General features: G+C 35.3%; 3 protein-coding genes across 3 annotated transcripts; 2 read left to right on the top strand and 1 right to left on the bottom strand.

The window, feature by feature from the left end:
• Positions 1-825: 825 nt before the first annotated feature.
• On the top strand, positions 826-16,068 carry LOC140786596 (ADP-ribosylation factor GTPase-activating protein AGD3-like). Its single transcript, XM_073135143.1, has 19 exons — positions 826-1,430; positions 3,893-3,969; positions 5,651-5,751; positions 6,337-6,407; positions 7,175-7,237; positions 7,329-7,373; positions 7,929-7,994; positions 8,138-8,185; positions 8,294-8,389; positions 8,526-8,567; positions 9,397-9,612; positions 9,825-9,956; positions 10,065-10,289; positions 10,452-10,538; positions 10,622-10,960; positions 12,612-12,754; positions 12,880-12,976; positions 14,016-14,521; positions 15,565-16,068. The coding sequence occupies exons 1-19, from the start codon at positions 1,386-1,388 to the stop codon at positions 15,680-15,682; spliced, it is 2,517 nt and encodes an 838-aa protein (XP_072991244.1). The 5' UTR covers positions 826-1,385; the 3' UTR covers positions 15,683-16,068.
• A 1,822-nt stretch (positions 16,069-17,890) lies between these two features.
• Positions 17,891-18,973, top strand: LOC140786785 (light-regulated protein, chloroplastic-like). Its single transcript, XM_073135436.1, has 3 exons — positions 17,891-18,215; positions 18,504-18,662; positions 18,740-18,973. Exons 1-3 carry the CDS (start codon positions 18,052-18,054, stop codon positions 18,834-18,836), a joined length of 420 nt encoding a protein of 139 aa, XP_072991537.1. The 5' UTR covers positions 17,891-18,051; the 3' UTR covers positions 18,837-18,973.
• Positions 18,974-19,505: 532 nt separating this feature from the next.
• On the bottom strand, positions 19,506-25,066 carry LOC140787792 (pentatricopeptide repeat-containing protein At1g80880, mitochondrial). Its single transcript, XM_073136894.1, has 3 exons — positions 24,447-25,066; positions 23,022-24,204; positions 19,506-20,599 (listed from the first exon to the last, which is right to left on the bottom strand). Exons 1-2 carry the CDS (start codon positions 25,013-25,015, stop codon positions 23,136-23,138), a joined length of 1,638 nt encoding a protein of 545 aa, XP_072992995.1. The 5' UTR covers positions 25,016-25,066; the 3' UTR covers positions 19,506-20,599; positions 23,022-23,135.
• Positions 25,067-25,893: the final 827 nt, after the last annotated feature.

Raw genomic sequence — 25,893 nt, 5'->3', positions numbered from 1 at the left:
CTGGAAATAAGACCCCCCCCCTCCCCACTGGACACTGTGCGCGGGGCCCATCGACTAGTGAGAGAGAGGGTAGAGTTCGTAGGCCTGGGTTCGGGTGGCTGTAAGTTTTGAAAGGGTGGGGCCCAGTAAAGGGATCCAATAAAGCGACGCGCGGAGCCTCCGGCCCACTCGGCCTTCAGAATTGTCAGGGTCGGATGTGGTGTTTCTTTCGTTTAAATAATTTTCCGAAAAGCGTTTTAATTTAAAAGAAATATGATTAAGTTTGAGATGTCCGTCATAATTACGGTGTGTGTGGGTGGGGTGTGATCACTACACTGCCCCCCGGTGAAGATAACCTTTATTTTATACTCCTGCCAATATAAAGGTGTGGAAAGTTGTTTAATTTAAATTAAATATAATATAACCCCGATCAGAGAGAATCAGGTACAATGCATGAAATATGAAATATATATAGTTTGTTCTAAATCTTTATCTATCTTAGCATGAATTTTTATAAGATATAATTTTTTTGCATTTCACCATCAAAGTTATATAGGTTTCGCTCTGGATAGCATCCATTCATCAAACCATAGGTTTTTTTCTTTTTATTAAAAAAAAAAAAGAGAGAGCATCAAAGCATAAGTATATTCTACCTTGCAAGCATCAATTGTTAATTTTAAGGTATTCTTCTTAACCAAAAGTTGACAGGGGAAAAGTATAGCTTAGCTGGCCAACCTAAAGGTGAAGTGCAATCTTTTACACTCACCGATGGGTGACCCTCCTCCAAATCACAAATAATTAGCGCTGGACTTCTTATTTAAGTAACCCCTTAATTTGAACTCTCCTGTAAACCGCTTAGTTTAATTACTTGTAATCTCTCAGAGAAAAGAGCTACTTTTTCTTTTCTTTTCTTTTCCTTTATTTTTCCTCTCTCTCTCTCTCCCCTATTCCTTTCTCTTTTTTTCCCTTCCCCCTCTCTCTCTCTCCCCTTTTCTTCTCTCTCTTTGGGCCCTCTTTGTTCCCTCCCCCAAATCCTTCCTTCGTTCCTCCGATCGGAGCCATCTCGAAGACCAAATCCATTTCTGCTGTTGTGATTTTTCGCTTTTTTATCGATTTTTCTTCGGATTTTAGGGTTTCCTGTGGGGGGCGATCTTGAATATTGATGAACATTGCATGATTTGGCTGTGGAACCGGTTCCGGAGATGATCGGAGCTGAGGGATTGGCTAAAACTTTGAGTTTGGACGGGTTCGGATCCGCCGGAGCTGGATTCGAGCGGTGGGCACTCGATCTTGCTCATTTTGGTGGGTTCTGAGGGATTCGAAGGACTTCTTGGCTCTCATTGGTATCGGGCGTGGGCGTTGATGAGGATTGGGTCCGGTGAAAAGGAAAAAGTCGCAGCTTCACCATGTATTTCTCAAAGCTCGATGATTCCCCGATGTTTCGGAAGCAGGTGATGCGCTGTGAGCTGATCAATCTCCATCTTATACTGTTATTAAGTATATCTGTTTTGTTGATATAAGTGTTTGTATAAAGACCCTTCCTTTTGTTTTTTTTCCTTTGGAGTTACCTAGAGAGGATAACTTTTTAGGTCATTGAATCCAGTTACTGGACTTCCAAGTTAACTGGATGGTTGTTGAGGCATAATTACTGTCAACTTCAGACTTTTCGTTGGAAATTGGTCGGCACGGCTCTTTTTGGTACTTGATATGAAATATTTAGACATCTATCAATCTTCTTTTCGAATAGTGAAATAAGGATTTGCCCTCTACAATGATGAACTATCACACAGTTCAACTGAGTGAAAACTTGTTCTGGTAGTGCAATCTAAGTTATCCTTGATATTGTTGTTGCAACTGATTCTATCAAACTTTGGAACCTCGTTGTAGGATTTTTCACTATTACTATGTCCAACAGGCTCTTGTCCGAATGCCATTTGGTGAGTGCAGCCCATTTCTTTTAGATAAGTCTTTTGCGTTTCAAATTTCACATGGAGTCTACTGGTTCAGCATGCAATTTTGTAGTGGTCTATCTGTACCAATTTTTCAAACAATGGTTTTCCCAATCTTCAGAAAAAAGGAGCTTAAATTTGGGTTCCTGCAATCACAAGAAACCAATCATAGAATCGGTAGACTGAACATATTTATCTGGAGTAACTATTGTAAAGCTTCGATGATTTGGAGTAAAAGGCAATGGCTGGAAATACATGTCACATGCATCAGCTTAATGTGGTGTCTAGTAAGTACATTGGTTTATCAAGGACATGTATGAATGGAGTTACTACACAAGGTTTTGGGGACTAATGAACACGTGATAATAGTTTGGCATAAAATTTCTGTAAATCTTATTTTATTTTTCCTTTTTTATGGTCATCTCACTTATTAGTTAAATCTGCACACATCTTGTCCATATTGTGTCTTAGATAGGTATCTTGGTTGCTTCTATAGTACTAGCCTTACTTAGTAGATCGAATATCATATAGGAATGACCAAGAGGATGTGGTAAATATAATATTGTTGCAACCTTTGATCTATTTCCTGCACACAGCAATATTCCTGGTTGTGGTCTTAGTATATGTACATCTTGCCTCCCTAGGTTCCTTACCAGAGAGAGTCATGTCCACTAAGATGACTTTTAATTTACCAGATTTAACTCATCTATTGCAAATAGATTTCAAATACTGTAGGCTTCCTCAAAAAATCTGCTATCACCAGCAAAAGATGGAATTGATTAGAAGGGAACTTCAATCCTAGTTCGGTGTGACAATGGTCAAATGCTCATAGCTAGTTTTGTGGAATATATCTGGAGAAGTTCCATGTTGTACTTGCATGAGGAAGAAGAGAAATGTTATTTTTAGAGGGGAATGTAGTGTATAGATGGTGCAGAAGGTATTAGTGCATAGAAAAGATATATTAGGATTCCTGCATAGAAAGGATGGATTAGGCAGATTGTGGGGGAATTCCTATAGTCAAGAATTGGGATGCAACAGTCAACACCAGGTTTAATAAAAATTGTCCATGGACACATAAGCTGTTCTTCTGCTTTGCATAGGAAGGATGGGTTGGGCAGATTTTTGGGGATCTCCTATAGTCAAGAATTGGGATGCACCAGTCAACACTAAGTGTGATGATTGTCCATGGACTGTTGTTCTTCTGCTTCTATGTTCGAAGAAAAATCTGAAGAAACCAATCTTTGGTAGAATTGAGCTAGATTTCTAAAACCAAGCTTTGATAGAATCAAAATTTGACTAGCCGTGGAATATCTGGTTGAGAAAGTTGTTTACGGTAATTTTAGTAAATAAATGGTACGATGTTAATTTGCTTTTCATGTACTTTGGATTGCATCTTGTTGTGCCAGCTTTATTATCAAATGTTTACAGCCTCCAGTTATCCAACTATATAGTGTGTGTGATCATACTAATACCGCCAAATAGATTAGGGTCATTCTGGTATCCTCGTGCATGCTCCACTCTTGGTATCTCAAGTTTTCTTTTACAACGAGGTTGAGTAGAGAGCTTGCACTGTATGTGAAAATATTCATTCTCTTGATTTGATAATCTGTTGCTATCCCTATCTTCCTTGCTCCATAACTTCTACATTTCCTATTCACTGGATGATACAGATTATTTTGATTACTTTTGAGGAAAATCTGAAAATTATGTGATTACTACTTACTAGTGTTTGATCTAGAGTAATTTATCATGGTAGTCAATCAGATAGAATGATTGGAAAAGCAATTTATCTCCCATTTATGTACATTCATTGCAGTCCTGTTCATTGTTCATATATGACAGCTAAGTAGCATGTGTTAATGACATGCTCTCGTGTTTAACCAGATAAGTGCATTGGAACATAGAATTAATATTCTATGTTTCTGTTTAGCACTATTGATAAGCTTGTTTCTTATGAAAAACAGATTCAATCACTTGAAGAAAGTTCTGAGTCGTTGAGAGAGAGGTGTTTAAAGTTTTACAAAGGTTGTCGCAAGTACACGTAAGTCATGATTATGTTTTTCATTGTTTTGTTTGGGTATCATCAGTTGACTACAATTATTACTTAAAAAACTTTTACACAAGGATGTACACTTATACATTTAAATGAGTTGCCTAATTGTTTTAGCTTATAGATATGTTACATATATTTCTCTCAGAAGAACATAATTTTTACTATTTCACTGTGCTCAATTTTCATATAGATTCTACTTTTTGTGGCCAATGTTTAGAAATTTGGCCAAAACTGAGATTTTCTATCAAAGTGATCAGATTGGTTGCATGGATCTTGAACTGTTTAAAATTTCCATATGCATTATATTGCCTTAGGGCAATGAGCCTTCTACTTGCGGTCCTTCTCTCTCTCTCTCTCTCTCTCTCTCTCTCTCTTCTTGCTGATTACTACAAGTTGATTTTTAACATTCACAATGAATCTTGCATTTTTTAGGTACTTTGTTAAACTTGGGCTGCTTGAATCCTGAATAGAAGCAAATTTTTGTTTGATTGTAACTTAGAAAAGATGCGTGTAATTCAACATTTTGCTAGATTGTGTGCTAATAGATAACAAAAAAATAATAATACCAAGGTACATCAAATATTTGAACCGTAAAAATTAGGAAATATTTTATTAGAATGCATGCTATTGTATGAGGCTACTAGCAGTGCAAAGTCTGGGAGGGCAAGGTGCACACTTTCTTAGCCCTGGTGCTAGAGCATCTATTTCCATGATTTGAAATCATCCTACAAAACTATTTTCCTTCACAATATATGAAGAATTTGTTATAACTGTTAGATAAAATGCATTCTTTTAAGTAAAATACAATTTGTTTTTGCAATGAATACATAAGGCATCTACATGGAACAGAAAAATGCAGTCTTGCAAGAAGATAGAAGAGGAAAGTTTTCCTTTGCCTACTTGAATGAAGGAAGAATGCCTAGAAAGTACCCCAAATACTTTGGTGTGGACATTTTTGTTCTTATTCTTCTTCCAGTAGTTGTAGTTGTTCTTGTTGTCTTGAGGATAAAGTTTTTCTCTGCGTACGACAACTATCAGATGTTGGGAGATACATCTTCTGTTTTGATCTTCAAAGTTAATTGGACAAACATGTGGTGTAGTTGTTGAAAAGATATAAAATCCCTTTTGCAAAACTCCTCTTCCGTAGTTTGTTCAATGGACATCAACCTCTCAATTTACCAGGGTTTCACTCTATTCAATAAGATTAGGGTTGTATCGGTGAGTGGACAAGCAGAATTATGAATTACTGCTAAACCCAAAGTTCATGAGTGGAAAAATTATAGCTGCATTATTTAAGTGGTCTTCAAGTTGATATAAAGAACAATGCTGCAAGATTAATGTTTTAAATGAATCATTGTAATTTTGGTTGTAAGTCATGGAGGCTATTAACTGTGTAAAGCAATGACACCAAATTAGAATACCAACAGAGGGTGTTTTGGTCCTAATGGCATATGCCTTGTCCTATAGTCAGCTTAGAAAGCGCTTTGGTTGTCTTCTTCTGGTATAAGAGATGCAGTTTCAGTCAGCTTAGCGGGCAGTGTGAATCCCTTGTTCACTTTTCTCTCTCATTTTGATGTTTGGATTTTCTAAATATGCAAAATGTCCTCTTCATATTTTGGTCTTGTCTTCTGCTGCACAATATGAAGTATTTTTTGCTCTTGGCTTTCAGAGAAGGACTTGGTGAGGGATATGATGGAGATATTGCTTTTGCAAGCTCTCTTGAAATGTTTGGAGGAGGGCACAATGACCCCATTAGTGTTGCTTTTGGAGGTTAGTGCTCTGCTGTTTTTTCTTTCTAAATTAACTTGAACTACATTTTATCGTTATGGATTTTCTGTGTATTTTTCCCTTCCTGTTGACTATTTCTTGGTCCTTCTTATTTACTTCTTGGTATTTGTGTATATCTCGAAAAGATATTTGTAATATTTTTTGTAGCTTGTGGAGTTCCTTTCTGTAAAGAATGTTATAGGGCATCTAAAATTTTAGTGGGAGAATAGTGCATTTTACATCCATTTTTGTTGTATCTACCTTCACTTAGCAAGACTATCAATTCCCCCTCTTTCTACCCTTTTAATTTTCATTTTAATTTTTTTACCTTTGCCTTTGGAACTGCTATTTTCGAAGTGAATACAGTCAAACTAGGTGACCTGAGATCTACTGATATGATAGTAAAACTGACCAATTCATTGTACTGCTATAAGCCTATAACTATGTCTGTTTGACGCATATTCCCATTAGTAGGTTCTCTTTCATTCACATTGAACACTGACTGTCAACATTGCGCTGATCATTTGCTGCTAGTCTTCTTCAATTGAGGCACATGAAGATATTAAATTTTGGCCATATTTTTTGCAGGACCTGTTATGACCAAGTTTACAATTGCCTTGAGGGAAATAGGAACTTATAAAGAAGTACTACGCTCTCAGGTATAGTGCCTATACTTGCATGCTACTCATCATTAAAAATATTGGTTCTTTTGTTTTATAGTGGAATGCTCTACTCTGTCAGTCACAGCATGTTACTTCATTGTGATACCGCATAATGTCAACTTTTTTGTTTTTTTTCTTTGGTATTTTTTGAGCTTGTGATCCAACAAGATCCTATAAACCTTTTTTCATTTACTTCTCTTTCTACATAGGGAAAAGTATATCGAGATCAAGGCAATATTTGTGCAAAGATACATGATCTAGGAAATAGACAAGTCTCACATGTGAATAGCTGGAAGTACTTTTTACTTGTCTTAGTAAAAAGAGAAACTTATCCTCTCAGTTGCTTTTCTGGTTCAAAAATTGAGAAGGCAAGATGCAACTTTAAATGCTGTTGCTGGAATATATTTGCTAACTTTACTAACCCAAATACTTGCCTACTTGTCCAAAATGATGGATTTGGACATGTTTAAGCTCTTTGCTGTAGTGCCTCTTCATTTTCATTACACGTGTAAATTTGAATTTCAATGGAAGCTCAACCTGACATAATAAGTTAATTGCCATGCTCATGTCCTTGGTCTTTTCTCAAGAATTTGAGTTCCTGCAGGGGAACTTAACATAGAGATGACCTCCTAAAGTTTGATACCTTAAAAGCAGATTTCCTATTTCTGCTTCTCTAACTTCTTTCAGATGTACTAGCTATAATAAGTTCTTGTTTTTCCTTCCTTCTGGTTCATTGTAGTATTTCAATGATTTTGTTATTCCAGGTTGAGCATATGCTAAATGACAGATTGCTGCAATTTGTCGACATAGATTTGCATGATGTTAAGGTACATTTCTTGTTTGCTGCTTCCTTACAGTTGTTTCTCTCATTATGGAAATTACTAATGTGGTATTACACATTATTTCAACTTGTTCAAGGATGCTCGCAAGCGTTTCGACAAGGCTAGCCTTCTATATGACCAGGTCTGATTATTAGTACATTTTATACTTGAGAAATGTCTTCCTTCTACAAATATTCTTTAACAGGAATACGTCCTGTCTCAGTATGATAACCCATAAATCTGCCTTAATCTTCTATGAATTTCATGACTGTGTGGCAGTAGTTATCAGTTATCACTGCCTAATATTCAGCAGTGTCCTCTAGTTTTCTTTCTTCCTTAGCCTCCTTGTCAAACTGGTTATTTTGCTAAGTTACTTGAGTTCCAGCCAGATAAATTTCAGCAGAAATATAATGCATATGAGGCAATTGGACTTGTAGTTCTTGACTTCTTGCTGGTGATAGGATTGTCGAAATAACTGATCCTAATAAACTAAATCTAGAGATGAGGAACCTTGCACTTTTTATGTCCTTTCTCAATTTTAAGCTATCTCATTGCTGAGATTTTTTCTGGATATTTTTTTTTTCATTTTTATACTACTAGGTTCAACAAACTGTACCGAGTATGATTAGTACAAAAATGCTAAATTTATATTACAGATCTTATGTTGACATCGTCCGTTGATTATTGTGTTCGACAGGCTCGTGAGAAGTACCTGTCATTGAGGAAAGGCACAAAGGCAGATATAGCAACTGTCTTGGAGGATGTAATAACTGAAAACTTTCATTTTTAATGTGATATATCTTTAGAACAATGCATAGGATAAGATGATCTTGTTTCTTCCTGTGTATTTTCTTATGAAGTTTCCTCCGAAGTAGGAAAATTAACTTAGTTTTGGACATAATCCAGGAACTCTACAGTGCAAGATCATCATTTGAGCAGGCCCGTTTTAATCTGGTATGCTTTTCATAGGACAGTCTTGATATTTATGGAATATTCTTATTTACATGCAAGTATTGTATTATGCATTTACGTTATATTAGGACACATCTTCCTAATTTTCAGGTCACTGCTCTCTCAAATATTGAAGCAAAGAAGAGGTTTGAATTTTTGGAGGCTGTTAGTGGAACAATGGATGCTCATCTTCGTTACTTCAAACAAGTAAATTTAACTGATGGCATTTACTGCTTTTTGTTGTTTCATATGTTGTTATCTAAGAGATGACATTTATTGTCTCCTTGTTGTTCCTCTTTGGTGGGCAAAGTGACTTAGAGCCTTTCTTTACTCATTAATTCAGGGGTATGAACTACTGCACCAAATGGAGCCATACATCCATCAGGTTTGTCTTTAACATATATTTTGTTAACTATTACTTATGAAAATATTACATAAATACTTGAGCATTCTTATGCTTATGGAGTTATGTTACATATGCAAGGAGCTAAGGTTTCAATAACACTCAATTACAACCTACAATTTTCCAAAAGTTTATATGTGACAACCTCACTACAACCAAGTCTTCTAATTAATTGTGTTTTGAGACAAGCTACTTATACAAGATTGATTATTACAACCTACAAATTTTATATTTCCATATGTGAGCTATAATACTTGATTAGTTATTCTTTAGTGCTACTTATTGTTGTTCTGAAGTACCTTCTCAAAGTCATCAAGGGGATGATGCAGTTTGAGTTGATGCCTCGACGATTGACATATATTGCTTGTATTGTTTGAACTATGTAGGATTTACCTGTTATTTACCACTATTCTAAATTCTCCAAGAAATAAAAGTACTGATTTAATCCTGAATATATCAATAGACTTGTATGGCCAATGACTGAGTACAATGTTAAATGCCGAGGACCAAATTATAATATGTTGCCTCAAAATGGCCTGTCCAATTGGGTGTGGGAGTCGAAATTGGCATTTCAATACAATCAAACATATTATCAGAAGGGCATAATACTTTTAGAAGCTCAAACTATCTATATGAATAAATGGCTAAAATGTGTCTGAGGACTGAGATTAGTTTTGCTAATCATAATGCCAATTGCTGAAGCAAAAAACCTTATTTATTAGGTGCAGGCACCATAGTCTTCACCTTGATTGAGCTGATTTACTAGCTAAAAGTTGAATAATATAATTATTTTTATATTCTACCCTTGAAGGTTCTGGCATATGCACAGCAATCAAGAGAAAGGTCTAACTATGAGCAGGCTGCTCTTATAGAGAGGATGCAAGAGTTCAAAAGACAGATTGATCGAGAAAGCCGGTGGTCTTCAAATGGGTCACATGATTCTCCTAATGGAGATGGTATACAAGCTATTGGTAGAAGTTCTCATAAAATGATAGAAGCGGTGATGCAGTCAGCTGCAAAGGGAAAGGTAATTTTTGGCCTAGTTCTGGTTATTGGATCTCTATGTACATTTAACTTCACTGAAAACTTTGCAATTAATTTTCCTTATACTCATTTAACTTTGTACAGTTAAAACTAAGTTATTTGTCCAATAAATTCTTCGTATAAATGGAGTGCCATAAGGTTTACTTGTGCATTAACAAGAAGTTCCCTGACATCAAAAGTTCAATGTATTTGCAGGTTCAGACCATTCGGCAAGGCTATCTTTCTAAACGATCATCAAACTTGAGAGGCGATTGGAAAAGAAGGTTTTTTGTGTTAGATAGCCGAGGAATGTTGTATTACTATCGCAAGCAGTTTAGCAGGCCATCTGTAGGTTTTCTACTTATTGAAAGAAGTTTTCGTCATTTTCTTGAGCTTGTTCAATTACTTTTAATACTATTATGTTTTCCCTTGTTCTCTTTTTTTTTACCATTTTAGGGCGTTCATAACTCTAATCAAAGAGGTCATAATTCCTCGGAACATGGTTCTGGATTGCTGAGCCGATGGTTCTCTTCTCACTACCATGGTGGTGTACATGATGAAAAATCTGTTGCACGTCATACTGTAAACCTTCTTACATCAACAATCAAGGTTGATGCAGACCAGTCAGATCTACGGTTCTGCTTCAGGATAATTTCACCCACTAAGAACTACACTTTGCAGGTGGGAAGCATAAAGAATCAACTTGTTGAATTAATAATGTCATTGTTTTCTAAAGAAGATAGTTATGTAGGTTTTTCTTATGGAGAAAGAATATTAAATTGTTCCCATTTAGTGATTATTATTGTGTTAACTTGGTCTCTGATTGTTGATTTATTTACACAGGCAGAGAGCGCCATGGATCAGATGGACTGGATTGAAAAAATAACTGGTGTTATCGCATCTCTCCTGAGCTCTCAATCTCCTGAACAGGTTAAGTAATGCCAATATTTAGATCAAAGCATCTGCATATAACTTGGAATATTATTTTAAAGATACCAATACGTTCATTTCAGCGCCTCATGGCCAGCCCTACAGGCAGCGGTCATCATCGAGCTGCCAGTGAGAGCAGTTCATTTGGTAGCTCAACGGATCTTGAACATTCAAATGAAGAATCCTCATTGGAGAAAAATTATAGTAGTGGGCATTTTGAACGTTCTGTGAGAAGCTCACAACACAACAGGTTTAACACAAAACATGAGAAACCTATTGACTTGCTAAGAAAAGTATATGGAAATGACAGTTGCGCTGATTGTGGTGCCCCAGAACCTGACTGGGCATCGTTAAACCTTGGAGTTCTTGTATGCATTGAGTGTTCTGGAGTTCATCGCAATCTTGGTGTGCATATATCAAAGGTAATTATGATAATTCCATCAGAATTAAATGGCAGGATATGAGTTTTTTTTTCCCTCCTGGATGCCTACGTCTATTTTGGAGGTCCATGTCCAGACAGAATTTTGATAATTCATGTGCTTTATTGGATGAACTATACAACACTGTGTCCATGTTAGCCGTAGACTTTTCTTAAGGCTATATAAATTTAGGTACATTGTGTTTCCCTGCGCCTCACAATTTCATAAGGTTCTAGTTGGAAGCATTATATTCACTCGCTTTTAATGTTGTCAGTACCTACCGCATACATTACACTCTAGATCATGGTTTGCCGGATCGGCCGATCCGAACTCTCTCTCTTTCTTTCTCTCTTTCACTCCTCACTCTCTTTTTCACTCATTTTCTTTTTCTCCTTACCATATAGTCATTGTATTTCTTACAGAGAGATCTAGCTCTGGCAAACTTCGGCGATACAGATCTAACTCCGACAAACTCCAATATATAATTATTTAATTTAATTTTTTTATTTTTCTCTCAATTTTTTTATTTCTTCTACTCTCTATCTCATTTTCTTCTCTTTTCTTCTTCTTCGTCACTGCACCATAGTTTTTCTTTCTTTTGTTTAATTTTCTTTCACCCGCTCTCTCTCTAATCTCTTATTCTTTTCAGTTTTCACTGCACCATAATTTTTTTTCTTTATTTTCTTTATTTTTTATTTTTTATCCTTTTTTCTTAATTTTTTTAAAAAAATCTGCATTTTTAAATAATATTTAGAATTTGCGTAATTAAAAAAAGTCTAATCCGATTCAGGCGATCGATACGGCCAATACATTTTGCTTTTTTGGAAGACTGATCCCCATCCCAATTTTTCGAACCTTGCTCTGGATTACTAATAGATAGAAATGACAGATATCTTGTGAACTTTTTCAAGCACCAAAGTACGTACATTTACTAGGAGACATTCTTAACGCATAATGCAAAAGTGCTTGACTTGCAATTTGATTTTTAAGATCTACAAAATGGTGACCATGCCAAGACCTTCGTGATGAGTGCAAAACAGGGAGGGAAATTGAGCTTGTACGGTTTCCTCCACATTATTGACAAAGGGATTGGTTGAACTTGTGACCTTTTCTTAAAGAACTTGAAAGTATTGATGATACTTTGTTTTTGTGAAATGTCAAATTGTACCATCTAATCAAGTCTCAGTAAGATGGTTACTTATTGGAATGAGAATTTCACCAATATATCCATGGCAAGGGGAAAAATTATGCCCATAAAGTCTTCCATCTTCTGTGACGTTAAATTGTATTCCCTTGTTAAGTCTCAGTAAGATGGGTTCTGACTGTGATGAGAATTTTATCAATATATCTATGACAAGGAGAAAATTGTGCCTGTAAAGTCTGCTGTCTTCTGTGAAATGTCAAATTGTATACTCTAATCGTCTCAATAAGATGGTTTTTTACTGAAATGGAAACTTCACCATTATATCTATGACAAGGTGTAAATTGTGCCCAAAAAGTCTGCCATCCTCTGTGAAATGCCAAATTTTACTCTCTAATCAAGTCTCAATAGGATGGTTTCTAAGTTCTCAGTTTCTCACAATTCATGTTTTCTTCCCTTCTTTCGGGCAAATTGTAGATTATCTTATCACTAGTTAATACTTCCATTTGGCAGGTAAGGTCTCTGACACTTGATGTCAGGGTATGGGAGCCCTCCGTAATCAATCTATTTCAGTCACTAGGTAATGCATTTGCCAACTCGATCTGGGAGGAACTGTTGCCATCATCAAGTAACGAAAACTGTGAAGATATTTCCAGGTAATTTTACATGGTTTGATGGACAATCTTGTAATTTTAGTGGTGCAGAAGGCTTTCATGAGTGTAGCCGTGTATAGGTTGTATGGGAGTATGTTAATGAATCTGTGCATCTTCATTTATTGCAGTGCCACTAGGTTAGAGAATAAGCAACATCACACATTCATCAGCAAGCCCAAACACTCAGATCCTATTGCAGTAAAAGAGAAGTTCATTCAAGCTAAGGTGAGTTTGTCATCAGTGTTCATGAATCATCTAATCAATTTGTTTCTTCTTTCTTGCTTTATCGTGAAACAAAACCTGACATTACAACTGAAATTTCCATTTTAGCTACCTTAGATGGTTGAAGTGCCTGTAGTATTGAATTACTAATTTACTATGAAGTCCTCTTCTTTTGTCTAGTTCTTTTTCTAGAAACTAGAAAGTTATATTCTTTCTGTCCTTTTCTATGTTTCATATTTCAAGCCCTTCCATTTGCTTTGTTTGGCCTTCCTTTTGGATCTAAATATAAATCTGTGCAAAAGGAAATTCTTAAGCTTGCACACTTTCCTGTTTTTAAGATGTGTTTTGCATGGGCATCTATATACATATTAAATAATTGGGTTAAATATATTTTATCCCTCTGTACTTTAGACTAAAATTACTTTACCCCATAAACTTTACTTTGTATCATTATGCCTCTTTGCGCTCTTGCTTAATTTTAACGTTTTTAGGTTTTCAGTCCAAAGTTAATGATATTCATGCTTTTTTAATTTAAATATTGTTATTAGTTTGACCAAAAAAAATTACTTTATCTTTCTGAACTTTTATTTTTTTTTACCACTAAGCCTCTTTGAATTTTCTCAAAATATATACTTATTTAATAGAGATAGGGTTTTTGAGTCATTTTGTCATCTCCGTTTACGGTGTTTGTAGTGCAGGGAGGCGTAGTGATACGAAACAAAATTCATATGGGTAAAGTGATTTTGTTCGAAAGTATAGGAAAGTAAAATATATTTAACCCTAAATAATTTCATTAATATAAAAACTTGCAATAACTTGTTTCTTATATTTGGACCTGTGTATCAATCTTCAATCTCAACTCATGGGAATCTAAAAATTTAGGGATAAGTTTAGCTGATGGAGAAGTTCTGTTTGAGTTTTACTTTGTGTCCATAACATGCTCATTCTTTGGTCATTGCATCAGAGGTTGGGAGTTAATTTTTGTAACAAGTTTCTAGTTTCATGATGTATGATATTAAAGTCTGGTTTCATATTGTTTCAGTATGCTGAAAAGTACTTTGTCTGTAAAGACAAGGCAGACCAGGATCACCTTGATGTGGCTCAGCAGATGTGGAATAATGTCCATGCCAATGATAAGAAAGCTGTATATCACCTGATAGTAACTTCAAATGCCGATGTAAATGTTATGTATGGGCATACGTTATGTAATTCATCTTTGACTCTTGCAAAAGCAATGCTTCTACAAGAGCAGCCATCTACTTTGTTTGATCGAAGTTCTAGTTGTTTAGTTGATGATTCCTTAAGCAAGGCCTCTGCAGTTAGCTCTCTTTGCCCTGTGAGCACTAGTGAGGACACAGGTGAGTCAGATGACTGCCTTGAAGGTTTCTCCCTGCTTCATCTTGCATGCCGGACTGCTGATATGGGAATGATAGAACTCCTTTTACAATATGGTGCCAATGTAAATGCTACTGATTTGAAGGGTAGGACTCCACTTCATCACTGCATTCTCAAAGGCAGACATCTGTACACAAAACTACTGCTCTCAAGGTACTTAACTCTTTCCTTTAACCTATGACCTATTTGTATGACCATCTTGTTCTATGTATATAGAGTTGAAACTCTTGCTGATTTCAAATATCAAATCTTTCTATTTGATTTGGTGAAATAATGAAAAATCATTTTCAGGTAGAGTGGTATAACATCTTATTTGCATTTTCATTTTGTAGAAAAGTTAGCTAGTTTTGCCTTTTTATCCATGTCATATTTGTTATGGTACTCGGCCTATTCTTCATTTTCAGCTAGCACAAAAACATACATGGTTGCATGTGCTATGAATGATTTTTTTCGGAACTATTGCTTCTTTTTACTTATACATAGAGGCTTCTAAATAACTTCTCAGTAATAATAGCATTTCTGTGATGTCTTTTGTCAATTAGTTAGTCGATGAATTTTTATGATGCTGCTAGGCGTCATATGTTGACTTTTGGAAAATTATGTGAACCTGTGCTGAACACATCTGATGTTTGAATGGCTTAAGAAAAGATGAAACAGTCAAGTCATGATTACAAAATGTTGTCTAAATATATCTGTTAGCTTTAACCTGCCATAATCAACTTGACCTCATACGTGTTGCTGGTAATAATGAATTAGCACTGACAAGCAAGTTTCATGCTTACTGGTAGTAATGATTGTGTTTTCTGAAGAGAACATCTGTGAGCAAGTTTGTTCATACTAGAATTTCTTTTTTATTTCTTCCTGTTTTTGGAATGCTAATCTGTTGGTTCCTCTTTTTGTATGATAGTGCTTGATCTAAATAAGGCCTAGATAATCACTTATCTTATGCCATGTCCATATGCAAACTGATTTGTTATGTAAACTGGGGTGATTGGGATCTAGTTGAATGTAAATTTGCAACCTTTTTCTGTTGGTGGGCTATTTGCTCTGAGGGCTTCTTGTGCTGAGTTAGATATGACTTTTTCGAGTTGGGCCTTATTTTTCCGATTTCCATAACACCTGAACAGGACTACAAACTTTTATTTGTGTCAAGCTATGGAAGTTTGTACGATCATCATAATATTTTGTTCATGCAGGGGAGCTGATCCACATGCCACAGACAAAGATGGTAAGAATCCCCTGCAGTATGCGATAGAATCTGGGACGATCGAAGATGAAGAGATTCTTCTTCTGTTAGAGGACCCAAATAGATAGTCTGGGGATATTTGGGGCCTCGTATCAGAAAGTTGGGGTTGAATCCACCTAGCGCTTGTTTGCCTAGAGAAGCAGATGGCTTTGCCCTATTCTGCTGGTGCAGTATCTCTGAACATCTAATGGTCTGTTTATTTTGAAGCTCAGAGGCTCAGAATATGCTTCAGGAGCTTCTGTGATATAAGGTGCCTGCTATTTATTCAGTTTGGTTTTGTTTGCAAACGCATGCATCATGAGTTTTGTAGATTGCCTTATTTGGTATCGGCCTCCATGTTCATTAGCCAATCTTGAATAGCTGTCCTGATGATGACGGAAGTTTGTATATAAAATGTACTGTCATGAAGAATTAGTTTGATTAAAAAAGATGCAACTATTTGTCTTCCGTTGCATATCTAAATTGCTCACTTTGACGAGGTTGCCATTTACTACTCATGTTTCTTCTTTTCTTCATTTTTGGTAGTTCTGTGTGCGAGTGTGATTTGAGGAAAATTATTGCGTTCTTTTTAGTAGATTTATTTGACCACTTGATAGGGATGATTGTAATTGTAAAATCTCTGCAGGGTTATCTTTTTTCCTCTTTGACTGTACTTTCTAGCTACCTCTTCGCCAATTTATAGTCCTTTTTCATGGCTGGCATTTGATGGCACATTATTAGCTGATTGTCTATAGTGGGATCACTTGAATTAAGAGAACCCAACCTTCATCCAGAACGTTAAAGAGGGGCTCTGGATCTACCATATAAATATATCAGACGGAAAAATGTTTTCTTATACAAAGAATTCTAGTTCCATGTCAAAATTTGGCTTGTTATTGTGGGGAGGAGATGCATTATTGTGGAATACATTTTCTGGGAACATTTAAAAAAGAAAAGAAAATGAAGGCTATGGACTATGGAGTAGTGCAGGAAAATGAGGGGTTATTTACACCAGAAGGTTATTAGGTTTTTAGGTTTTGGTGATAGTAACATTGTAATCAGTGTATAATTTACGTAATAGATGCGCAAAGACTTATTTATTTTAAAAATTGAAAGATTATTTTATACAAGTATCTCATAAAAAGGGGAAAAAAGAAGCAAGTGTCGCTTGTGAAAAATCCATGGCCAAGTAAAAGGTACAGGAAAAAAAATTTAGGTTTAAGTAATAATAAGATTTTAATATCTTTAAATTTTTTATACTAAATGCATATTATATATATATATATATAATGAAATGCGTATAATTTATAGAAAAGATAGCATAGGTGGGCACAAATGGCCATTTTTACTATTTTAAAAACTAAAGGTTTTTTTCCATATAAATAGCCCAAATAAAAGTATCGGTATCGTGGCTCCGAATATTAAGCCTGATGAGCTATAAGCTACTACAAGCTTTTTATTATCTACAGCTGCATCAAGCATAAGAAAGAGAATAATAAAGAAAAGGACGAATTATTGGCTTTAAACATTTAACCCGTCGATACTAAATTGCAACTAATATTTTAAATAGTGTAAGTGCTGAAATCAATGTGATTCATTAGTGTTAATATTTCTTGGTTTCTATAGAAATAGTTTTTTTTTTTTTTTGCATTCGTTAGTGTTAACGGTTGACTTATAGCTGTAACTTATATGAACAGTATAGGTGTTAAGCTGTTAGCACTTTAATTTGAACTACATAAAAGGAGTTGTTGACCAAAGTAAACCTGTTATTTAATTTATTTATCAAAATAAATTATTCCTAAAAATAAATACTAAAATGAATATATTTTACTATAGTCCTAACTAAAGTTGTTAAATATTTTATTAAAAATGTAGATAACATGCTAATTTTATAAGCATTTTCGTTGAAAAGCTTTAGATAATGCTTCGAATCCCTTAGCTTAAGAAGCTCTTGAGTTAGAAAAATACTTAATAGTAAGCATTTTACTAAAACGTTTAACAGTTAAATATTTTTATTAGGACTACAGTGAAATAGATACTTTTTGAAATTTAGGTTTGGAGGCGATATATTTTGGTAAGTAAGTTTTAAAATAAATATAGTTTGGTAAAAAAATCGTACACATAGGGATAAGTTGAAATCAGGCTGAATTAGAGGAGGTAAACTATAATTTACTAAAAATATTGCACCAGCCAAAATGGAAGATAAGAGTAAAAGAGAGAGGGAAATAAAAATCACAGAGGAAAAAAGAAAAATATCTCCAGAAGATAGAGAGAATACTACCCATCAAGATGCCAGCACCTTATCCATTCACAGATATCCTTCCAAGCTATGAGAGTGATAGGACTCCTTATCCAATCCATCTGCAAGCTTTAAGAGTATACCAACACTGAAGTTTCCAATCCAAAAGAACAGAAAGAGAAGAGATCTAGAGATTTAGAGAGAGAGGCTTCAATCAGGATGCAGGCAGCTGCTGTTTGCTTCACAGGTCCCTTGCCATTCAAAGGCACAAAATGCTTGGTTTCAAGAAGATCACATCCACTACGAAGAACATTCATCTGTCCTCGGGCAGCATTTTCTTCTGCTCCAGAAACACCAATGGTCGATTATAGCTCCTCCACTTCGTATGTCAACCTTCTTGCTCATGTCTAATGCTTCTCACCCTTTGCACTCAAATTGTTTTAGTTTCTCAATGTAAACAAAAATTTTACCTACTATATTGTCTCAAGGGATGTGTACTATTAGTTATGGATGTAAATACTTGTACAGCATTAATCTTCTGCTGCAAAAACTACAATAAAATGAGCAAATTAACTGTATATAGAGTAGCAACAAGCAATAGTTCTTTAAATTTGCGACTTAATAACTGTAAGAAATCTAACTAGACATGCCATATGTATATGTCTACTCAGTGTTTTTCCTGCAGAAGCCTGTGAAACAATTGGTGGAGAGGCATGCTCAGCAGAAATGTTTCCTGAAGTTAAGCCTGTAGCTGAAGCTAGCAGTAGCAGAGCTAGAGTAGCTTCTGAGCAAGTCGACCGCGAATATGTCGAGTATAATGAATCGAAAACGTATGAAATTTTATCTAGCCTGCAACTTATGCCTCAATTTCAGTAAGTAGCTGAGTTCTTGTTCCATCTTTCTACAGAGTATTCCCTGGTGAGGCATGTGATGATCTTGGAGGAGAGTTCTGTGAACCAGAATACCAGGAGGGTGTATGCAAGGAGACGACGCCATTGAAGTGAAGAATAAACTCAAATATTAGTTGCTTTAGGATAGTACTAGAGGAAGAAATGCAATGAAAGATCCTATTGTGTTAACTGTAGACATGTGTGTTTGATAAAACTTATGAATAATTCATCCTCTGCATGCTCTGAGTAAAGGTATGCATGCCTCAATGAGTGATAAGTGCCTACAGGCATGCATTCCTAGTGAACAATTCATCCATGAAACTCACTGACTCTAATTGCTTAAAAAGAGGGCCTTCTGGCAGCTACTTCTTTTGCATAACAAAAGTTGGAAATCATATTAGGTTCATCAAGTCCCTATTACATGGAGAGCACAATATACCAGATTTAAGCTTTTAAAAGTTTTAGTAGCAATCTGGTAGGCTTTAGGTGGACATGTAGTAAAATAGACTCTGAATAAGTTTAATCTTTTATCCGTCCATTTAGTAGTATGGATATTCGAATCAGAATCCAACTGAACACAATTCATGCAGCATAACCAATAGAATTTAATTGATATTGACTGCATTAAAAGTAGAAGATCATTTAGGAATTAACAAGTAAGCAAAACTTATATGAGTTCTTAACAAGAAAATCACATAGGATGAGTATATGTTTCTATCCTCATATGAGCTTACAAAATACATATATATTTATCTGTGCATGGAGTTATACCTATATAAGATATTTTAGATAAACAACAGAGCTCCATCATATATCCAACTTAATATCGGGGTCCTACATGCCAAACAATATCCAGTAAACCATATAATTTCTCAGAAAATAAATCTCAAATATATCCGGTAAGCCTTATAATTAATACAAACATATGATATCCTGAGGGTCTGGTGGAACAATCCATCAGATACCTATCTTATATCACAGCCCTATGTAGCATTATAGGTCACCCACTCCTCACCACAAGATCCATCGATCAGTGCAGTGCAGTGCAGCTTCTAATTGGCTTGTGCTACAATGTCATCTGCAAGCAATAAAGCCTCAACCAAGTCATTTACTGCAACAAATGATGCAGATGAGCAAGCAGCAGCATTTAGCAAGAGATTTCTTTCCTGTCCATAGATAGCTATCCTGCAGTCATAATCTGTCAAGGTTTCAGAGAACATCATTGTACCAAAAGTTGCGAAGCCAATGGTCTGTATCCTGACTGCAGGAATTTACTACACTGGGTATATTTGGCAGCCTTCAATTGGCTACCAGATAAAAATATTAGTTGTTTTCATAGCCAATCAGAAGCTATCAGTTCAAATGATCTGATTGCCTACAAGTTACAGAGCCTTGTACTAAGAAATCTGGATGCTTTTGGATGATATATAATAACAGCTCAGACACTGGGGACAATCACCCATTATAGAACTACAGACAAACTTATCTGCCATGATCCTTCTGATGGCATCTCATTGTGTAGATTCAATGCACCTTAAGAGCCTCTAGGCTATAACATTCTGATGTGTGTTTCAGCTTACATCATAAAGTAGTGGTGCACAAAGATCACTGAGTAATGAATATATATGTACATTGGACACAGCAGGACTAAGCTTTTCTTTTCAAGTTCTCAGTGCATTTTAAAGCTCTGAACTCTATTGGGCCTGAATTGAACCACCCATCAAAACGCCCGTACTTGATGTGATTCCTGTAACAATCTGCAACCTGGGCCATCTCTCTACCTCTAGTATGCAGTAATTTATCTGTCACACTCTTCTCCAAAACTAATATATAACAGTGGAAGCTCTCCTTTTGTCATGCAGTTGAGATAAGCCTCACTGACAAATTGCCGAGCCAATCAATAAAGTTTCATCCGACCATGCACAATCAATTCAATAAGTCAGTCAAATTAATTCAATCTGGAAATAGTGATTTAAAAAGGAAGCAAAACAATGGCTAGTGTGGAGGATCTTATATTATGTTTGTCAAAATGTGCAACTCTCATTGGGAAGACTAAATTATCCACTATGACGTATAACTTTTCTAGCACAATCCATGCTAATAAATTTAAGAGCATTCATAATCTGCACTGGAGTAGAATTTGGAATAAGAATCTACATTGAGTCCTTGTTCTACCTCAGGCTTGAAAATTTTCTATACTTGCTGTCACATTAGAATCCACAATTTTCCTAAGGTAAGTTGCAATTAAAGTTATCGCAAGTCAATGGAAACTCAAGGTTAACATCATAACTCTAGTCTTAATTATTGTCCAAGAACAAAAATAACAACTCTTCACATAAATTCCATCAATTATAATTCTTGTAAGGAAAAAAAATAGTATTAAGTCACTTGTGTGGAAAATAAATAAATTGTACGTAAAGTTTTAGAAAGGCTAAACACATACTAATATCCACCTAGTTTAATATTTATTCATGATCAATAAATAATAAAATAACACTTATTTTTTAACTTTCACTAAAAAAGTATAGAGTTAAATATATTTTACGACCCTATACTTATGCAAAAAATCACTTTACCCTCCGACTCTTGTACTTCAAAAAGTCTCAAACCAATCTTTCTATTTATTGTAAGAACCAGAAAAAAAAAAATGGGTTGAGAGTAGGGGTGAAAACGGGTCGAATTAACTCCGACCTGACCCGCTATCCGACCCGATTCGGATCATATTCGGATAAAAATTGTCTATCCGATTCGAAAACGAATAGAATTTTTGAAAAAAATTCCGGATACGAATCGGATACGGGTCGGATATATTTTTCGGATACGGATATCGGATATTCGTTTATTCGCATATTTTTTAAATGATTTATAGTTTTTAATTGGCTTATTTAAATAGTAAATATTAATATTATTACTAATAATACATTATATATTATTTATAGAGATTAATTTCTCTAATTTTATAAATTTGACATACAAAAAAATTATTTATCGTAAAACTCTTAATAATTTTGTGTTAATTATATATAAATAAAATATTATAATTATTTTAAATTCAATCAATATCCGTTTAAGATCCAATCCTCTATCCGAAAATTATCCGTATCCATTTAGTTAGGATATGGTTTTAAATTTTACTATCCGTCCAATATTCGTATCCGAATCCATATTCGGACTAAAAATATGGATCCGAATATGGATTGAGCACTATCTGATCCGTATCCGATCCGTTTTCACCCCTTGTTGAGAGAGGAGGGTGCACGTGCTCTGCACGTGCAACCCCCTCCCCCTCCCTCTCCGGCACGTGACGAGGCACAGCGGAGATTTTTCAAAAAGTCTCAAACCAATCTTTCTATTTATAATTAAAATAAAACCGTTAATTTTTCTATCAAACTTAAGTAAGCACCTTAAATGACCAAAATATCCTCATTGTATTCATTAAACAAAATATACGGAATTTTAAAATGATATCGTTAAATGACCAAAATAGTCATGATGCTCAGTTAAATTTAATAAAAAAACTAACGATCTCACTTTAATTTATAAGTACCGACTGGTTTGAAACTGTAAAATACAAAGGTAAAATTATTTTGGCATAAATACATTGTAATAAAATATATTTAACTCAAATATAGTTGGGTTCAGTGAGATTTCATTTTCTGAAAGTAATACAACCAATCATTGTACTTTTTGAACTAATTATGATTAGACCGTCATAATATAGCATCATATATTTGAATAATGACTAAAAGATTGACATGGATCCTTTTTAAAATACTCTCTTTTAATTTCATCTTATATTGTGTGAATCAGATATTCTAATTCTTAATTAATGATCAAACAAGAGATTTATTATGCCGACTTATTAAAGATTTCATTTTCAAAAGGTGTGTTTTATTATTACCAATCTCCTATTTGATTGACTATTAAATAATTGAAACAAAATGAACGCCTAGTAATAATAGCAGTAAAAAAAATATAAACAATCTTTAATGTATATTTCTTAACTCAAATATATTATCATATATAGATTAGCAATAAAAAAAGTAAAAAGAAATTTTGTAATTTACTTTATTTTTAATCTATATTTGATAAGGAAGAATCACATGGTTTTTCTTTCTCCTGTGACTTTATTGTTGTCTTAGTCTTAAATAAATATATTAAGGATTCTCACCAATCAGCTTAGAGGTTGGAGTGGAATTTAGATGAGTGCACCATCAAATCATCTAAAATTAACTAGCCGTTATAAAAAGAATACAAAAACTTATTAACAAGCAGTTGTAATATCTTGGAAGTGCATACCAGATTGCGCAAAAGCTCTGCCAAAGCCGTAATGCTGGTACTCACTACTAGTTTCAGGGAATTTTCAACATATCTCCATTGCACACTTTTTCCTTCATTCCACAAAACCTTTAGCTACGGAATACAGATAGCCTTAAGCTTCTTGGATGACAAGTACGCATCTACCCCTCTTCCAATATCTCGTTTTCCACGTTGTGAGATGCTATATTCCTTACTTATTCTTCCCCAATGGTCCTTGTTCTCTGCTATGAAGGATTTAAAGAGTTTCTCAAGCTTAGGATCAGGAGGAAATCCCTTGTCTTTCATGACATTGTAAAACTCCAGAGCTTTTGCAGTCCATTCATGTTTTACCAAACCTTGCACCAAAGCCAAATAGTGTGCTGAGTCAGGATCAATGTAATATCTCCTCATTTCACCCCACATTCTTAATGCATTTTCAGATTCAGACAATCCAAAATATTTATCGAAAAGCAAGAGAAATGTGTATCTATTAGGACCACAACCGACATCTCTCATTGTTCTCAGTAGATTCAAGGTTTCATCAATATCCTCTACTTTCAGAAAAGCGTGGAAAGTTTCAAGTGTTGGTTTAATGCTCTTCATCCTCATGTCCTGCATTACTCTTCTTGCTTCCTCCAGCTTGTTACCTTCACACAGTGGATGTATCATACAGTTGTATGTTTCAGCATCCGGTTGCAGACCTGCATCTAAAATTCTGGCGAACACATTCTGTGCATCCTTCAAGCAATTTTCTTTTGTTAGTACATAAACAAGAGAATTGAAGACTGCAAGACCCGGTATCCAACCTCTCTTCTTCATTTCATCATACAACCTTAAGGAATCAAAAAGGTTGCCACCTTTGGAGAAGCAACGGATCATATGCGCATAAGAAGTGGCATCTGGGGTGATGCAGTAACTTGACATTTCTCGCCACACTCTCTTTGCTTCAATCACATCAGTCATTACATTACACCACCCATTTAGTACTATATTGAAACCTTCAGCTGTAAGAGGGAAAAACTTCCTATTTATGAGAAGCAATTCCTCAGCCTCCTCAACATTCTTGTTCTTGCAAAGGACATGAAGAAGGGCATGAAACGCTGTTAAATCTGCATTTATTTTGAATTTCTCCATAGCACGGAAAGTTTTTATTGCTTTGCAAGCTTCATTAGCAGCTGCATACCTAGAAACTTGGAAGGAAATATCCATGAGGATCGAATCATATGAATACAGAGTCCTTACGAACTATATTTCTTCTGAGCAAGATGATGTCAATTGAATTCCATCTAGGATTGGTTCCAAACACACCCATAAATAACTATAAAATAGTGGCCTTTACTTTCTAGCTAAAATGGGAAACGTGAAAATTAATTGAAATCATTCAGATAGAAAAAATGTAATGCTCAAAAGAGTTCAAGCAATCACCTTTCAATCATGATCACGATCGCACGCTGCGTAAGAACGGATTCTTTATACATTCGCTTCACTAAGAACCACGCCAAGTCGAACCTTCCCTGCTTACCCAGCATCCAAATCATCAAATGCCAAGCCCTAGGGCACTCCAAGATGCAATCTTCTCCCCACCGAAAGGCCAGGAGAGATGATTCCCAGTCCCACCTCAGCTCCCAAAGCGCTCGGCAGACCAAATCCTTGGTGGGCTCGACGCTGAACGATCTCCGAAGCGAAGCCAAGGCCTCCTTTTGACACGAGGAGAGGGATTTGGCATGGGAGAGGAGGCGGAGGAAGGCAGGGAGGTCGGAATCGGAGGAAGAGGAGATGGGTTCGTCGGAATCGGACTCGAAGTCGCTGGTTTCGTGGATGTGGGAATCGAAGGGCCGGATAGGATGAGAGAGAGAAGGAAAGGAAGAAGAAGAGGAGGAGGAGAAGCGAGAGAAGGAAGAGAGAAGAGGAGAGATGGAATGGAAGAGGGGCTTAGGAGAAGGAAACAGGGGGAGTCGAAGTAGGCGTGGGGCTATGGTTGCAAGACGCGCCATTAGGACGCAACGAAGTGGGAGCGTCCAGTGGAAGATGAAAATGGATTGAAAATCGAGTATTTTCTCATTTTACTTTCTATTATAATAATATGAGAGTTGTATTTTCTAACCTTATATATATATATATATATATATATACTACGTTTAGTCATTAATTATAATAATTATTTGCTTTTATTAAACAGTTTTAATTTTTACTAAATACTAATGAGTTATAATTACTTACCATAATGACATTTTTATAAATTTCTACCACTTTTTTTTCTTCTTATTCTTTTATTAACCGAACACACTCTTAGACTCTGAGTTTTAAAGGGCCAAAAGTTAGTCAGTTAAAAATATACACCATATTGCTAGAGTTTATAATTCTGTAATTTGAATTTGTCTTGTATATTATCCTTCAAAATCTGCGTTGAATTTGTTAGATGAATGCATTTTTTTTTAAGTAAAATAGCGCTCTCCTAAAAGGGATAGTAAGATAGAAATTTTGTTTTGCAATGAATACATTGTGTGAAGTAGTCTTCAAGTTGATACAAGTTAAGGACAACATTCCAAGAGTAATGTTATAAGTGAATCATTATAATTGTGATTATGATGGCGATGTTCTTTTTTGCTTAAGCTCTCTTGAAACATTTGGATGAGTGTTGCTTTTGGAAGTCAGTTCTCTGCTGTTTATTCTCTCTAAATTAATTTGAACTTTGATAGCTGCTAGTCTTGCTACAATTGAGGCACATAGAGATATCAAATTTTAGCCATATCTTTGCAGGAGCTCTTATGACCAAGTTTACAATTGCCTTGAGGGAGATAGTAACTTACAAAGAAGTACTACGATTCCAGGTAGAGTGTCCATACTTGCATCATTATAAATATCGTCTCTT

This window comes from Typha latifolia, chromosome 4 (genome assembly GCF_019914945.1).
Source record: "Typha latifolia isolate L0001 chromosome 4, TyphaL0001v2, whole genome shotgun sequence".
NCBI classification, from domain to species: Eukaryota; Viridiplantae; Streptophyta; class Magnoliopsida; order Poales; family Typhaceae; genus Typha; species Typha latifolia.
The sequence above is the reverse complement of the archived record's forward strand: the minus strand, read 5'-3'. Positions and strand labels throughout refer to the sequence as shown.

Coding starts and splice junctions, on each gene's coding strand:
- LOC140786785 (XM_073135436.1), top strand. CDS start 18,052: ATGCAGGCAGCTGCTGTTTGCTTCACAGGTCCCTTGCCATTCAAAGGC. Junction 18,216..18,503: donor GATTATAGCTCCTCCACTTC/GTATGTCAACCT, acceptor ATGTCTACTCAG/TGTTTTTCCTGCAGAAGCCT. Junction 18,663..18,739: donor GAGTATAATGAATCGAAAAC/GTATGAAATTTT, acceptor ATCTTTCTACAG/AGTATTCCCTGGTGAGGCAT.
- LOC140786596 (XM_073135143.1), top strand. CDS start 1,386: ATGTATTTCTCAAAGCTCGATGATTCCCCGATGTTTCGGAAGCAG. Junction 7,374..7,928: donor CTAGCCTTCTATATGACCAG/GTCTGATTATTA, acceptor TGTGTTCGACAG/GCTCGTGAGAAGTACCTGTC. Junction 10,539..10,621: donor GCTCTCAATCTCCTGAACAG/GTTAAGTAATGC, acceptor CGTTCATTTCAG/CGCCTCATGGCCAGCCCTAC.
- LOC140787792 (XM_073136894.1), bottom strand. CDS start 25,015: ATGGCGCGTCTTGCAACCATAGCCCCACGCCTACTTCGACTCCCCCTG. Junction 24,205..24,446: donor ATCGTGATCATGATTGAAAG/GTGATTGCTTGA, acceptor CCAAGTTTCTAG/GTATGCAGCTGCTAATGAAG.